The 16843-nt window shown below is 44.0% G+C and overlaps 1 protein-coding gene across 6 annotated transcripts in view; it reads left to right on the top strand.

Moving 5' to 3' along the window:
* The window catches only part of ARHGAP22 (Rho GTPase activating protein 22), a 206958-nt gene that overhangs the window by 106967 nt on the left and 83148 nt on the right, over positions 1–16843 (top strand). The window contains exon 5 of one of the 6 annotated variants that reach the window (XM_074337247.1): positions 57–283. The exons of the other annotated variants lie outside the window; for them this stretch is intronic. Coding sequence (XP_074193348.1) covers positions 57–61 — 5 coding nt within the window. The 3' untranslated portion in view covers positions 62–283. Of the gene's footprint in view, positions 1–56; positions 284–16843 lie in introns of those variants that run through there. 6 annotated transcript variants of the gene reach the window in all.

Below are 16843 nucleotides of genomic sequence, written 5' to 3'. Positions count from 1 at the left end.
TTGAAGCCACTCTTGGGCATTGACCTTACAGCTGTCTGCCCTTATCTGGCCTACAGCTTGAAGCTGATAAGAGAACTGCTGCTGCTATCTCTGAGGCCTGACCTTGAAACAGAGCCAGCACGCACAGCTTACTTGTAGAAGTAGACTGATACCCTGCTCCTGACATCTACAGAGAGAGCATCGCTCATCTCCCGCCTCCAGAGTGGGATGCCAATCTTGGCCTGTCTCGGCACCTGGTACCAGCCAGCCTGTGTATCAGCCTGACCTCACGCGGCCCCGCGGAGTTTGCCTGCAGAGCACCAGATGATGGGTAATGACTAGAAATGAAGTTAGATGAGAAGTTCACAGGAGCTCTCCACCCCTGAGAGTGGGAGAGTCCAAGAGTGGTGCTTGTGCTTCCTGCTGCGCCGCCCCCCCCTTAACCTCACTTTTTTCAACAAAACACACACCCAGGTGTGTGAAGAAACCACCACTGGTGTCCCTGGAATAGATGACCTTGAAGAGGAGCGTGCAGTTCATTCCTTTGGCCAAAATCGTGTTCTACGGCAGATCTGTTCAGAAGAAAATCGAATGCAAGCCACTGTGATGATGAAATTGTTTGTTGTGATGCTCAGTCATATTAGCATTTCAGTGTCAGCAGCAGTGGTGTGTGTGGTGGAATGCTGCTGAGAGAGAGAGAGTCCCCGGTGCACGCGCTGCCATAGAATCGGTGTGCTGCAGGTACCCTTAGGATGAGAAAAAAGAGAGAGGGGGGCAAGCCTAGGCTTTCAAGTCACACAGACACCTAGATTCACATTTTTTCTCTGCCGCGCTAAATTGTGAGAACTTGGGCCAATTAACTTAAATTCTTCTCTCTCATCTTCATCATCATGTAACAGAAATTAAACTACCTGCTTGGAAGATGGCAGTAACCATCAAGTGAACTAAGATCTGTGGAAGTGCAGAGTACAGTTCTCCCCCCCTGCCACTTCCTTGCTCATTCCCCACCTCCCTCTCGCTCACTCTTTTTTCTTTCTTTCTCTTGCAACTCTTTTATCTGCCATATTTAAGAAAGATTCAAGTAAGATTTTTAATTTCTTTAGTTCTGTTGCTTTTTTTTTTTTTTTTTTTTTAAAAATCCTATCCCCTATCTCCACAGCATTTGTTCTCAAATTTTTTTTTTATCAGAACCCCCCCCCTGGCTCATCCCCCAAAGTTCCAGATTCAGAGATCTGTGGTGGGGCCTAAGAATCTGCATTTATTTTATTTTTTTTATTTCAGTTATACAAAGCAATGTAGTAGACATTTAAACACCTCATAGAGTGATAACCCACCCCCCAAGCTACTACCCCACTGACATCTTATGTAGCTGTTACAATACTATTGACTGTCTTCCCTATGTTGTACTCCACATCTTGTGACTATATATACACCTATATATTTAGTTATAGTTGACATTCAATATCATTCTACTTCAGCTCTTCAGGTGTATAGCATATTGGTCAGACATCTACATATTCTATGATGTGATCCCCATAAAGTCCAGTGCCCATCTGGCACTTTACATGATCTCTACACATTTGTTGATTATATTCCCCATACTGTATTAACTACAAATTTGTATTTCTTAATGCCTCACCTTTTTCACCTGTCCCCAACCCCATTCCCATCTATCACCCTGATAGGTCTTGTATCTATCTGGCGCCATACCTAGTAATTACAACAATGTTGGCTATATTCCTTATGCTATAACCTACATCCCCATGAGTACCTTATAACAACCAATTTGTACTTCTTAATCCTTCCCCTTTCATCCATCCTTAACCCCCCTTCCATCTTAAAGAAGTCCCTCTAAGATTCCTTGTAATACTGGTTTGGTGGTGATGAACTCCTTCAGCTTTTTCTTGTCTGGGAAGCTCCTTATCTGTCCTTCAATTCTAAATGACAGCCTTGCTGGGTAGAGCAATCTTGATTGTAGGTCCTTGCTTTTTATGACTTTAATATTTCCTGCCAATCCCTTCTGGCCTGCAAAGTTTCTGTTGAGAAATCAGCTGACGGTCTTATGGGAGCTCCCGTGTAGGTAACTAACTGCTTTGCTCCTGCTACTCTTAAGATTCTCTTTGTCTTAAACCTTTAGCATTTTAATTATGATGTGTCTTGGTGTGGGCCTCTATGGGTTTATCTTCGTTCGGACTCTCTGTGCTTCCTGGGCTTGTATGTCTATTTCCTTCACCAGGTTAGGAAAATTTTCTGTCATTATTTCTTCAAATAGGTTTCCAATTCCTTGCTCTCTTCTCCTTCTGGTACCCCTATGATGCGAGTGTTGGTGCACTTGATATTGTCCTGGAGTCACCTTAAACTCTCTTCAATTTTTTGGATTCTTTTTTCTTTTTGCTGTCCTGGTTGGGTGTTTTCTGCTACCTTATCTTGTACATCACTGGTTGGGTCCTCTGCATCATCCAGTCTACTGTTGATTCCCTGTAATATATTCTTCATTTCTGCTATTGTATCCTTTATTTCTACTGGTTCTTTTTTATGGTTTCCATCTCCATTTTTATGCTTCTTATATCTCTGTTGAAGTTTTCCCTGAGATTACTGAGCATTCTTATAACCAGTGTTTGGAACTCTGTGTCTGATAGATTGCTATCTCTGCTTCGCTTAGTTCTTTTTCTGGGGCTTTGTTCTATTCTTTTATTTGGAACTTGTTTCTTTGTCTCCCCATTTTGGCTGCCTCCTTGTGTTTGTTTCTCTGTATCAGGTAGGACTGCTATCTCTATTGATCCTAGTAGAGTGGCCTTATGTAGTAGGTGTGCTGTGGGGTTCAGTGGCACAGTCTTTCTGGTCACCTGAGCTGTGCACTCCAGGTGTGTCCCTTGTGTAGGTTGTGTGTGCCCTTCTTTTGTAGTTGAGCCTTGGTTGTTCATTGCACATCAATGAGAGGGACTGACCCTTGGGCTCACTGGTTGTAAGCACTGGCCTTGACTACAGTGGAAGGGTTGTTGTGCAGGGGTTGATCCTATGGAGCAGGCCTGCCTCAGCAGGACTCTGGTGCCTGCCCAATCTGCCCCTTGGATGTTTTGTACTTGGAGGCAGCTAGGTAATGTTCCAGCTCGTTTTGAAGCTGGCCACTTGTGGTGCCAGCCCCACGACCACCTTGGAAGGGCTCTGCTGTAGGTCTACTTCAACCATAGCCCATGCCCCACCCAGGTCCACCTAGCGGGAGCCAGAAAGAAATCCACAGATGGCTGCCACCTATGCTGTGCTTGGAAGTGCCTTGAGAGGCCAAGCTGTGAACCAAAGCTGGCTGCCAATAGTGCCGGCTTAGGGCTGCTCAGCCAGAGATACAGGACACCCTCAAGCCAGATGCTGCTTGTCTGGGTTCTGCGAATCTTTGAGAGACCCTAGGAAAGTCTGCAGCTTGAGCCAAGGCAGGCGGTCTGCATGAAAAAGCCACTGAAAACAGCCTGGGTGTGCCCGAAAGTTGGGCAGGGCCAGGTCTCGAATCGCCAGGGTGGGGTGAAGGAATGGCAGAGACTCAGAAATGGCGGCCACCTATGTTTGTATGCAGGGAAGGGGAGGGCTCATCAAAGAAACAATGGCTTCCACCAGCTCCTCCGTCCAGGAGAAAGCCGCTTCTTCAGCCCCCATCTCAAGACAGACAACTCAATTCCCCACCATTTGTCCCTGCTGCCCTTCCAGCTGCTGCCCCAGTACTGGAGCTCAGAGTGTGTGATTCTGTTGGTGGGTAAGTCCACACACAGTCTCTTTAAGAGAAGCACCTGTGAGTGCAGCTGCACTGTCTCACTCAGTCACAGTCTCCGCTGGTTTTCAAAACCAGAAATTATGGGGACTTCTCTCCCCGGCACTGGAACCCTGGGCTGGGGTGGGGCTGGGATCTCTCACTCCTCTAGTGGATGGAGGGGACCCCCACAGGCAAAATAGCCCTCCCAATCTTTAATGGTCACATACGGGTGTGAGACCAGCCTGTTTGTGTCTCTGACCTTCCTACCAATCTGGAGGTAGCCTCTTCTACAAGTCCTTAGTTGAAAGACTTCAGTTCAGCTTGATTTTAGGTGATTCTCAATGTCGTGCGGGAGACCCTGCTCGCTGCGCCATTTGTTGTGCGGGGCGGCCTGCGGGGTCTCTGCTCCCGCTCCCCACACAAGAACGCAGGATATGGTGAGGCCAGAAAGGAACACCCACGGAGCCATAGGTAGGGGAGTCATACCACTGTGGTCTCACTGGAGGCTGGGTTCACTGGACATGCGACCTGCTGTCCGTTTTCTCTGCAACCGACTGACGACTCTCCTCCGCTCTCCTCCGCTCTCCTCCGCTCTCCTCCGCTCTCCTCCGCTCTCCTCCGCTCTCCTCCGTAGCCGCAGCAGTTATATTAGTGGCCAATGGCTCAATGGCTACAGCTGACGGCCAATCAGCCACAGCTGATGGCCATCTACTACCCGAGCCAGCACCCCTCCACGTGAGGCTGAGAGCCTGCAAACTACTTTCTGGGGCTCTGCCCCTACACTCAATAATGGTTGTTTTGTAGATTAGTTGTAATTTTGATGTGGTTGTGAGAGAAGGTAAACACAGCGTTTTACCTACTGCGCCATCTTATTTGTCTTAGAATCTGCATTTCTAACAAGCTGCCACATGATGCTGGTCTCGGAACCACCCTTTGACAGGTCGAAAGAGAGTTCAGGGAATAAAGGAAAAACTTTATATTCAATACTTTTAATGGCACTTTTTTCCTGCTTTTCGAAGACGGAACCCTGTGTTTTTATTTTGCAGTGGGTTCCACAAATTATGTAGCCAGTCCTAAGGTCAGTGGAGGAGCGACTACAGAAGCCAGAAGCCCAGGGGCTGTGTTCATGGAGACATGAGTCTGCAATAAAGAAGGTGACAGCCCTGAGCCTGTTCCATTCTGGTGCTGTGTCAGGAGGGACCTGTGCATATGGGGTTGTCTCCAACCTGGTGGGGAGGCTGGAGGCCACCATACTTCTCTGCCGCTCTAAGGAGCTTCGCTATGGGAGAAAAGGACACTGAGGGACTTGATGGAAGCACTAATGGATATGTGAAGTGCTCTGATACAGGGGCAGGTGTAGCTGTACTTCGTGCAGGCCTAGGAGTTGAGCAGGCATGGTACCTTTCATTTGCTATTTGAATTACTCATTCCCTTGGGCACGGGGATACTTGTGGGATAAGAGGAGACTCTTACAAGCACCCAGGGTCCCCCAAGTTGCCAAATACAGACCCACTAGCTGTCAGGTCTCTCTCCTTCCATCCACTGGACCCAGGCACTATGCCCTATCCCAGATGAGGAAGTCAAACCAGGCATCTCACCTCCCTCAGCCTGCCATCCTCACCCTGTGCACTGGTGCTGCCACCTGGGGCAAGGACCACCATGTGCCACACACCAAGACTGCAGGGTGTGTGCCTTCAACCCTGGCCCTTGCCATACTTGTGCCCAGGCCTCCTCCAGGTGCAGGGAAGCATGGGGCGGGAGAGCAGTCACAGAGCAGAGATTGGGAGGGGGCTGGAGGCCTCAGGGCACCAGGAGGCTTTAGGTGGCTAGGAATCCCTAAAGGCTAGAGGCTGCAGAAGGCAGGACATGGGAGAGCTGAGCTTTCTAGCCCCAGCACACACTCTACTGGCTCATGAAACTCCACATATAAAACACAAATTTAGACAAAATTATTAAAACTTTTAAGACAGCAACCATAGAGCATTAAATTCCTAGCACAGGGCTCTTCTGAGTGGGGGCCCTCTGTGCCTGCTCTGGTCGCAGCCCCATGAAGCTGACTGACCCTGACTGTGGGCTTCTGGATGTAAAGGTGGACTTGACTCTCTGTCTCTGTCCTAGGCTTTGCTTTGTGAGTGCAGCCACTAGCACCCCATGTTGATCTCTCCCTACAAGTTCACTAGCCCTCAGAGCCTCGAGTCAAACGAATGCAGCCCACATCTTATCAGAGTCCTTACCCACTTACGAACCTGGCACCCAGAAAGGGGATATGGCTTCTTCAGGGCCTGAGCACACTCGACCCATTGTACCCCAGCCCATTCTGGCACCAGCCCTGGGCCTGCAGCCACTCCCCTTTCTGTCTTCTCCCTCCAGGCTGTGATAGAAACACCTCTGCACGTGCTGCAGAGACTGCTGGCCTAGAGTCTCCCTCCACTTCTCCCCCATCCTAACCACGGAGGGAGAGGGGTCCTTATGGAATGCCCCCACAGAGGCCACAGGAATGTTACCCCAGGCGGCCTGGCTTGCCCCTGCATCCTTGCAGATCCAGGCCATGCTGTGTTAGGTGATGAACCTGAAGCCGTCTCTCTTGAATGAGGCCTCCTATCAGAAAGAGCCTTTAGCGGCCCGCCAGGTCTGCCAGCTGGGGCCGGGCTCCCTGAGTGTGTAACACGATCCTCATGCCAGGGTGCTCACACCACCTTGGCAGGTGTGACACTCTGCCGGACTCCCCAATTCCACAGGCTGCTGATATGCACAGTAGGGGACACTCCAGGAGGTGTCCCGCCCTGCAGTGGGGTGGGTGCCCGATTCCAGACTCCAGGCTTGTTGCTGTCTTCCTCATCCCAGCCAGGTGACTGACTTCTCCCACCTCAGAGTTCTCATTCCAACCTGAACTTACTCCTGTGGTCACTGCTTCCACACACTATTGAAAATACCTCTTTTTTTTCCCTTTTTCTCTTGGGTGGCAGTGATATTTCCCTCGTCAGGCGTAAGGCTCCTCAAGGGCAGAGTCCATGTCAGATTAATGCCTATAACTTCAGCCCCGTGCTCAGTGCCTGACCGAGAGGAGGAGCCTAGGAAGAGTCACACACGTTGTGCAAATGTCCTGGGGCTTGAGGCTGCTTGGCGAACTGAGCCATTCGTTGTGATGAAGTATGTGTAGTGTCAGGTAGAAGGGGAATGTGGCTGGATTCACTGGAGGGTCAGCTGGAGTCAGACACTGAAGAGCCTTGTGTATCTATCAGCTCAGGCATTTGGACGGTCTTAATAGGTGATGAGGAGCCACTGGAGGCCCCTGAACAGGGGAAAGGTGTGAGCATACTTAGCAACAATGAGAAGACAGGATTGGGTGCACAGTAACAAAGGGGCCCAGGGAACCAGCTGGGGCTCCAGATGCAGACAAGCTGGAACCAAGCACCAGATGCTGACAAGGTGGAACCAAGCAGGGCCTGGGAGGATTATGGGGGGAGGAGAAGCCTGGGAAACAGGATGGCCAGACCTGGTAAGGGACCATATGCTGGGGATGGAGTCCAGGATGACTGCCAGGCTTCTGGCCATACAGGAGGAGAACCAGTTTGGGGATACAGTTGACTGGGTCATTGTGAGGTCACAGAAGCTCAGGCTAGCAGCTGTGACAATCTGGATTCAGTGCTGTAGGAAGCAGGGCTGTTTTGTTCCACTCTCATGGAGTCCGATGTTCCAGCACTCCTCAGTTGTAAGTGTTGCTCATTCTTCTTTCAAAACCAAGTTTAATGATCAGTTACTCTAGGAAGCCTTTTCAGGCTAAACTCCCAAATGCTCTCCCAACCCCCTCCATACAATAAGTCTCTTTAATGGTAGAGTTCAAAAGCCAGATCCAGCACTTACTAGCTACTTAACCATGGACACATTACTAACTTCTCTGAGGATAAAGTCTCTACACCTTGGGTTAGGGATGGAGCTGAAGGGGTTGGATGTTGCTATAAAGGGGCAAAAGAAGGAGCCTTATGATGATGGTACAGTTAGGTATCTTGACTGTGGTGATGGTTCCATGAAGCTACACATGTGATAAAACTGCATAGAGCCCCCCCCCAGCCCCCCAACCCCACACACGAGTCCATGCAGAACTGGTAAGATGTGAATCTTCTCTGTGGGTTGTAGTGGGTCAGTTTCCTGGTTTCAGTCTCGTGCTATAGTTACTTAAGATACTAACACTGGGGTGGCTAGGTGAAGGATGCAGGGGACCTTGCAATACATTTTTTTTTTGCAACTTCCTGTGAACCTAGAAGTATTTCAAAATAAAAAGTCTTTTTAAAATACCTTCCCCGAGAGGGATGACATCACAAAAATGGCAGTGTGAGGTAGGCCTCTTGAAATCTCCCCTGGAATTTACAACTAATTGAACAACTATAACTCCACAAAGGACTCCCTGCGCAGCAGACAGGCACGATAAAGAGGCCCACTACTAAATTCACCTAAAGGTGGGCAGATTGCACAAGCAGGGGAGGAGGGAAGGGAGAAGTGAGGAGACAGACCCGCACGGGCGCAGGATGCAGACCTAGCTCAGTGCTCCGAGCTCGCTGCATCCCAGAACTGCCGCAGCTGTGGGAGAGGGAAGAACTCAGACTGCTAGGGCTCCACTAATGGCCCACAGGGCTGAGAGGACAGCATATAACACGGCTGAGCCCAACACTCACGGCAGAGACCTCGGAGAAAAGACTGAGGGAAGAAGGCTGAAAACGGTGGTTTAAGCCCTCACTGCTGAGCAGAGAACAGAATTAGGCACTGAGCCTAGCTGCCCCCACCCTCCCTCCCAGAGCTCCCCCCACCCCCACCTGCCCAGTGCTAGAAGCAGAACAATAGCAGTGTCAGATCAAAAGAACAGAATATTTGCAGTTCTGAGAACTGTGGTCCCCAGACGCGGACTCATAGCCCAACTAGTTCCGTCAAAGGGGAGGGAGCCATAGAAGCAGGACTGGCTGTGGTGGTGGTCGCCACCATTGCCCTGGGCCACCTCTAACAATCCACCCCACCCCTGTCCCCACCTATCTGGGTGGATCCCTGCAGGAGTAAACAGAGCTCCTGAAAACAAGCTCTGAAGCTGGTGCAGGAAGAGCTTTGGAACTTCAAAAGCTCTCCACGTCCCTCCACGGAGGTGGCACCCTATGGCCCAGGTGAATTGTTCACAGAGGCAAAGCCTGCCTTCCAGGGAATCCCCCCATGGTGTGACAAGCCGGAATAGTGAAGAGAAAATATAACACTACAGTGTGAGACAGAACAAAAGCCTGCACTTGGAGAGAAAATAAAACATTCTACAACACATACTGGAAAACAAAAGAAAGACCTCTTTCTATGAACTGTTGCAGAACCCACTCCTGTAGATGTCTAGGAAGAGAAATAATAAATCATTAATTGTCATGAATAACCAAGGTAACAAGACAGCTCAGGAAGAAAATGAAAAGTCTCCAGAAAAGGAACTTAAAGATATGGAAATATGTGACTTAAATGACAGAGAATTTAAGATTGCAATTCTTAAAAAACTCAACAAGATGCAAGAAAACACAGACAGGCAATTTAATGAACGTGGAGGTTAAACAACATACTTTTAAAGAATGACCGGGTCAAAGAAGAAATAAGAGGAGAGAGCAAAAGATACATAGAAACAAATGACAATGAAAATACATCCTACCAAAATTTTCGGGATTCGGCAACAGCAGCTCTAAGAGGGAAATTTATATCATTACAGACCTATCTCAAGAAACAAAAACATTCCTGATAAATAACCTCACGTTGCACCTTAAAGAACTTAAAGAACAAATGAGACCCAAGGTCAGTAGAAGAAAAGAAATAATAAAAGTCATAGCAGAACTAAATGAAATAGAGAACAAAAAGACAATAGAAAAAATTAATGTGACAGAGCTGATTAATAAAATTGACAAACTCTTGGCTAGACTCACTAAGATCAGAAGAGAAAAGACATTAATAAACAAAATCAGAAATGAAAAAGGGGAAGTTATCACAGATGCCACAGAAATACAAAGGATCATCCAAGAAGGACTATTTGCTACCAAATTCAATAACCTAGAAGAAATGAACAAGTTCTTAGAAACATATAGACTTCCAAGACTGAACCATGAAGAACTGGAAAATCTAAACAGACCCATCACCAGTAAGGAAATTGAAAGTCCAGGACCAGATGGCTTCACTAGTGAATTCTACCAAACCTTCAAAGAGGATCTAATACCTGTCCTACTCAAACTCTTCCAAAAAATTGAAGAAGAGACAATACTCCCTTACTCATTTTATGAGGCCAACATTACCCTGATACCAAAACCTGGTAAAGATAACACATAAAAAGAAAACTACAGACCAACATCTCTGATGAATACAGATACAAAAATTCTAAACAAAATTCTAGCAAATCGAATGCAACAATGAATTTAAAAGATTATTCGTCCCAACCACGTAGGGTTCACCCCGACCAAGTGGGGTTCATCCTAGGGGGCATAAGGATGGTTCAACATTATGCAAATCCATCAATGTGATACATCACATAAACAAAATAAAGGACAAAAATCATATGATTATATCAATTGATGCAGAAAAAGCGTTTGACAAGATACAACATACATTTATGATTAAAACACTTAATAAAATAGGTATCGAAGGAAAATACCTTAACATAATACAGGCCATATATGACAAACCCTTAGCTAATATTATAATTAACGGTGAAAAACTGAAGCCCTTTGCTCTACATTTAGGAACACGACAGGGCTGTCCCCTATCACTTCTGCTTTTCAACATAGTGTTGGAAGTCCTTGCCAGAGCAATCAAGCAAGAGAAAGAAATAAAAGACATCCAAATTGGGAATGAAGAAGTTAAATTGTCACACTTTGTAGATGACATGATGCTATATATAGAAAACCCTAAAGACTCCACCAAAAAGCTATTAGAAACAATCAACGAATACAGTAAAGTTGCCGGCTGCAAAATCAACGTACAAATCCATTGCATTCCTATATACTAACAATGAAATCTCAGAAAAAGAAATAAAAAGAACAATTCCTTTTGCAATTGCAACAAGAAGAATAAAATACCTAGGAATAAACTTAATCAAGAATGTGAAAGACCTATATGCTGGAAACTATAAGACATTTTTAAAAGAAAGAAGACACAAAGAAATGGAAAGACATTCCGTGCTCATGGATTGGAAGAATCAACATAGTTAAAATGGCTGTATTACTCAAAGCAATATACAGATTGAATGCAGTCTCCATCAAAATCTCAATGGCATTTTTTAAAGAAAGAGAAGAAAACATCATCAGATTTGTATTGAACCACAAAAGACCCTGAATAGCCAAAGCAATCCTAAGAAAAAAGAACAGTGCTGGAGGTATCACATTCCCTGACTTTAGTTTGTACTACAGGGCAACAATAATAAAAACAACATGGTATTGGCTGAAAAACAGACCCATAGACCAATGGAATAGAATTGAGAACCCAGAAATAAACCCACATGAATATGGACAGCTAATTTTTGACAAAGAAACAAAAAACATACAATGGAGAAAAGACAGCCTCTCTAATGAATGGTACTGGCAGAATTGGAAAGCTACATGCAAAAGAATGAAACTGGACTGCTATCTGTCACCATGTACCAAAATTAATGCAAAATGGATCAAAGACCTAAGCATAAGACTGAAACAATAAACTGCATAGAAGAAAACATAGGTACTAAACTTATGGACCTTGCGTTCAAAGAACATTTTATGAATTTGACTCCAAAGACAAGGGAAGTAAAAGCTAAAATACATGAATGGGACTATATTAAACTTAAAAGCTTCTGCACAGCCAAAGAAACCATCGACAAAATAAAGAGGCAACCAACTAAATGGGAGAAGATTTTTGCAAACAGCGCCTGTGATAAGGGGCTAATATCCAAAATATACAAGGAACTCATACAACTCAACAACAACAAAAAAACAACCCAATTGAAAAATTAGCAGAGGACCTGAAGAGACATTTCTCCAAGAAGGACATACAAATGGCAAATAAACATATGAAAAAATACTCAACATCACTAATCATCAGAGAAATGCAAATAAAAACCACAATGAGATATCACCTCACCCCAGTCAGAATGGCTATCATCAACAAGACAAATAGTAACAAATGTTGGAGAGGCTGTGGAGAAAAAGGAACCCTCATACACAGTTGGTGGGAATGCAGACTGGTGCAGCCGCTATGGAAGGCAGTGTGGAGGTTCCTCAAAAAATTACGAATAGAATTACCATATGACCCAGCAATCCGTCTCCTGGGTATCGACCCAAAAAATCTGAAAACATTTATCCATAAGGACATGTGTGCTCCAATGTTCATTGCAGCTTTGTTTACGGTGGTCAAGACATGGAAACAACCAAAATATCCTTCGATAGATGAATGGATAAAGAAGTTGTGGTATATATACACAATGGAATACTATTCGGCGGTAAGAAAAGATGATATAGGAACATTTGTGACAACATGGATGGATCTTGAGAGTGTAATGCTGAGCGAAATAAGTCAGACAGTAAAAGCAGAGAACCATGTGATTTCACTGATATGTGGTATATAAACCAAAAACAACAAAAGAACAAGACAAAAAATTAGAAACAGAAACTCATAGACACAGACAATAGTTTAGTGGTTACCAGAGGGTAAGGGGGGTGGGGGGTGGGAGATGAGGGTAAGGGGGATCAAATATATGGTGATGGAAGAAGAACTGACTCTGGGTGGTGAACACACAATGGGATTTATAGATGATGTAATACAGAATTGTACACCTGAAATCTATGTAATTTTACTAACAATTGTCACCCCAATAAATTTAAAAAATGAATTAAAACAAAAAAGAAGTTGTGGTTTATATGCGCAATGGAATACTATTTGGTGGTAAGAAAAGATGAGATAGTACCATTTGTGACAACATGGATGGATCTTGAGATTATAATGCTAAGCGAAATAAGTCAGACAGAAAAAGTCGAGAACCATATGATTTCACTGATATGTGGTATATAAAACTGAAAACAACAAAATAACAAGACAAACAAATGAAGGAACAAAAAGTCATAAACATAGACAATAGTATAGGGGTTACCAGAGAATAAAGGCGGAGTGGGGGGGCTTTAGAAGAGAGTAAACAGGGTCTAATATATGGCGATGGAAGGAGAACTGACTCTAGGTGGTGAACACACAATGGGATTTATAGATGATGTGATACAGAATTGTACACTGAAATCTATGTAACTTTACCAACAATTCTCACCCCAATAAACTTTAATTAAAAAAAATTACCTTCCCCAGAGTGTCATAACATTATGCACTTGTCTCTTATGGTAATACCTGGTCCGTGTAAAGTGCTCAGTAAAGTCTAGCAAGTGTTAAAACAGGGTGTCTGCAATATCAAGAAAAAGAGGATAAACTTAGTTTTAAAGCGGATGTTAGTAACCTTTTCAAATAATAGGTGCCGTTTGTTTTTCTTTAACCACTATAACCTTTCCAGGTAAAAATCCCTCTAAATGTAAAGCAGTTTTAAATCTTTTAAAAAGTATGTGTTTAGCGCTGCTGGGTGGCTCAGTTGGTTAGAGTGCAAACTCTGAATAACAGGATTGCCAGTTCGATTCCCACATGGGCCGATGAGCTGTGCGATCTCTAAACAACAATCTCTAAACAAGGTTGCCGGTTCAATTCCTGCATGGGATGGTGGGCTGCAGCCCCTGCAACTAAGATTGAAAACGGCAACTGGACTTGGAGTTGAGCTGTGCCCTCCACAACTAGACTGAAGGACAACGACTTGGAGCTGATGGGCCCTGGAGAAACACACTGTTCCCTAATATTCCCCAATTAAAAAAAAAAAAAAAAAAAGTATGTGTTTGCTGACAGAATGAAAGGCCTCTCACAGAGGGAAAACTGCTAACTCCTTCAAGCACAATTGGTTGTGCTCTTGACGCAGCAATACAAATGAGTTCCCTATATTGACATTTTTTGCAGGACACAAGCAATGCGAGAGTCTTAAAGTGATTAGCAGAGTTTCTTTTTAGAAAGGGAAATGGGGAGGGCACCCTACAATGGATTGGCTCGATCTTCCTGACAGACCAGTGAGTGGACATTAAGCTCCCGTTGCACAGATGGGAAAAACAAGGCACAGAAGGGTACCTTGTCCAAAGTCACATGACTAGTACAATGTGGAATCCAGCATCCATCCAGGGTCTCACACAGGCTGCCAGCAGGAGCCCTGGAGGGTGCTGGGTACTACAGCTCTGAGACACGGAGGGGTGCGGACAGAAATTCCTCAGCTAGAGCTAGTGCACTGGAAAGGAAAGGGACGATGGGCAGGGGGAAGCATGCTGGGTGCCAGCTCAGAACAGAGATGTAGATAAAATTCTTTATGAGTGATCTCAGCTAGACTAAATCTCTAGATAAATTAGGATGTGAGGAGGATTGTGGCAAAGGGTTAATGAGTGGGAGGTAGGACGACCCAGGTCACCTCTGGAAAGCCAAGCCCAGGAACAGAGGCTGCTCCATCCAGGAGCCTTCCATTAGGAACTTTCTTAGACTCGAGGCTGTTCTGCCTGCTCACGCTGTGGTCCATGGACCGGCTGCGTAGCATCTCCTGGGGGCTTGTTGGACACACAGGTTCCGGAACTACCGAAACAGTCTGTTAGAGCAATTTGTCCCGAGTGATTTGTGTGCACATTCAGATATGAGAAACACTGCTAATGAATGAAACATTGGTGCTACCCGACCCTGAACTGTGAGCTCCTGAAGGAAAAGATTGCATCTGTGCACTCAGAGCCTGGGACTTGGCTCTTAAAGGTGCTTGATAAATTAAACCAATGAACTGGCAAAAATTAAAAAGCAGGAAGACAGCTGAAAGTGATGGTAGAGAGAGGCAACGAAAAGCAAGAAACTGAGTCTAGTTTTCAGGCTGCAAACTGAGCTGCCAACCAGGGCTGAGGACACCTGGGCTGATTCTGGCCCACAAGACATATTTTGTTTGGCTCACGAAATATTTGTAAAAGCAAAAGATTTTACCCATAGAAAATAGAGATTTCTGTAGGGCAAATGTGGGCCTGCTTTCTCCATACAAACAATTATCAGGAACTTAATAACAGCTGCCCCTTTTAGACAGAGCTTGAGTGTTCTCAACTGGCCCATGTGCCCACCTCTTCCTATTGCCCCCTCCACCCCAGTCTGCTTTCTCAGTCCATCTTACCTGCCTGATCTCTCTATACGGGTTTGAGTCTGTGAGCCCTAATAGATACTAAAACACTCAAAATTAAATGATAATCATAGTGTATTGGCTGAATCATGTGACACCCCCAGTTACCTGTCATGTGGGGTTATGGTTAAGGATGAGGTGTCAGTCATACTGTCTGAGATTCAGTTCTGTCTCAGCCTTTCTCCGGGTCTGGGGTCCTAAGTAAGTCATAGAACCCCTTAAACTTCAGGCTCTTCATCTGTAAAATGGTCTCAATCCAAGAGCTCATTGTGGAGCATTAAGCACCATGGGCCATGGGCCTGGCACAGGGTTAGCAGTGGATAATTAGTACCCTGTTTCCCCGAAAATAAGACCTAGCCGGACCATCAGCTCTAATGCGTCTTTTGGGGCAAAAATTAATATAAGATCCAGTCCTATATTATATTATATTATATTATATTATATTATATTATATTATACCTGGTCTTATATTATAGTAAAATAAAACCAGGTCTTATATTAATTTTTGCTCCAAAAGATGCATTAGAGCTGATGGTCCGGCTAGGTCTTTTTCGGGGAAACATGGTAAGACATTAGTAATTGCAGTTGCCAGAGCAAAATCACACATAAGAGTGCAGGTATTGATTCCCTGTGTTTTTAAAATGTCACCATTATCAATATTTTCCATAAAAAGGCATACTGAATACATAAAATTTTTAAATTCAATGAAACTAAATATTTTATACATTTCAAATAAAAATGTATACATATTAAAAGAATTAAGTGAAAACATAAACCTATGAAATATAAACATTAAAAATAATATTTTTCTAATAAAATTATTAACAGATGAAATTAGTAAAATAATATTCAAAGATAACAAACCATACCATATAAAATAAAGAAAATTTTAATAATAATAATAAACACTTGACGTAAAATACTATTTGATGTTATTTTTGAATCTTGAGCATATATTTGGGCCCATTTTTTTCTAGCTGCCAAGACATTTTTTACTTTCCACTGCTGAGAAGATTGATTGTTCCAAGCTGAATTTCAAGCTAATTCCAAATATTATCCTTTGAGTTCTTCATCTTCAAATAGTCCCATTTCTTATTCGATACTTTAGAGATTTTTTTCTTTACTCCTTTTTTGTTGTTGTTGGCAGGGATTACGTCTTTTTATTATTATTATTTATTTCTTTTTCAGTTACAGTTGACACTCAATATTATTTTATATTATTTCAGGTGTACAGCATAGTGGTTAAACATTTATATAATTTATGCGGTGAGCCCCTCGATTAGTCTAGTACCCACCTGGCACCATGCATAGTTGTTTCAACATTATTGACTACATTCCCCATACTGTACTTAACATCCCCATGACTATTTTGTAACTACCAATTTGTATTTCTTAATCCCTTCACCTTTTCACCCAGCTCCCCAACCCCACTCCCCTCTGGCAACCATCAGTTTGTACTCTATATCTATGAGTTTCTGTTTTGTTTGTTCACTTATTTTGTTCTTTAGATTATACATATAAGTGAAATCAAATACTTTTTTTTCCTCAGTCACACTTATTTCACTTAGCATAATACCCTCTAGGTCCATCCATGTTGTTACAAACAGTAAGAGTTCATTCTTTTTTATGGTCAATTAATATTCCATTTTGTATATGTACCACTTCTTTATCCAATCGTCTATCGATAGGCACTTGGGTTGCTTCCATATCTTGGTTATTGTCAATAATGCTGCAATGAATACAGGGGTGCATACGTTTCTTAAATAGTGTTTTGGATTTATTCAGATAATTACCGAGAAGTGGAATTGCTGGGTTATAAGGTAGTTCTATTTTTAATTTTTTCAGGACCCTCCAAACTGTTTTCCATAGTGGCTTCACCAATT

Source organism: Rhinolophus sinicus, linkage group LG07 (genome assembly GCF_036562045.2).
Source record: "Rhinolophus sinicus isolate RSC01 linkage group LG07, ASM3656204v1, whole genome shotgun sequence".
Classification (NCBI taxonomy): Eukaryota; Metazoa; Chordata; class Mammalia; order Chiroptera; family Rhinolophidae; genus Rhinolophus; species Rhinolophus sinicus.
This window is presented reverse-complemented; position numbering and strand designations above follow the sequence as displayed.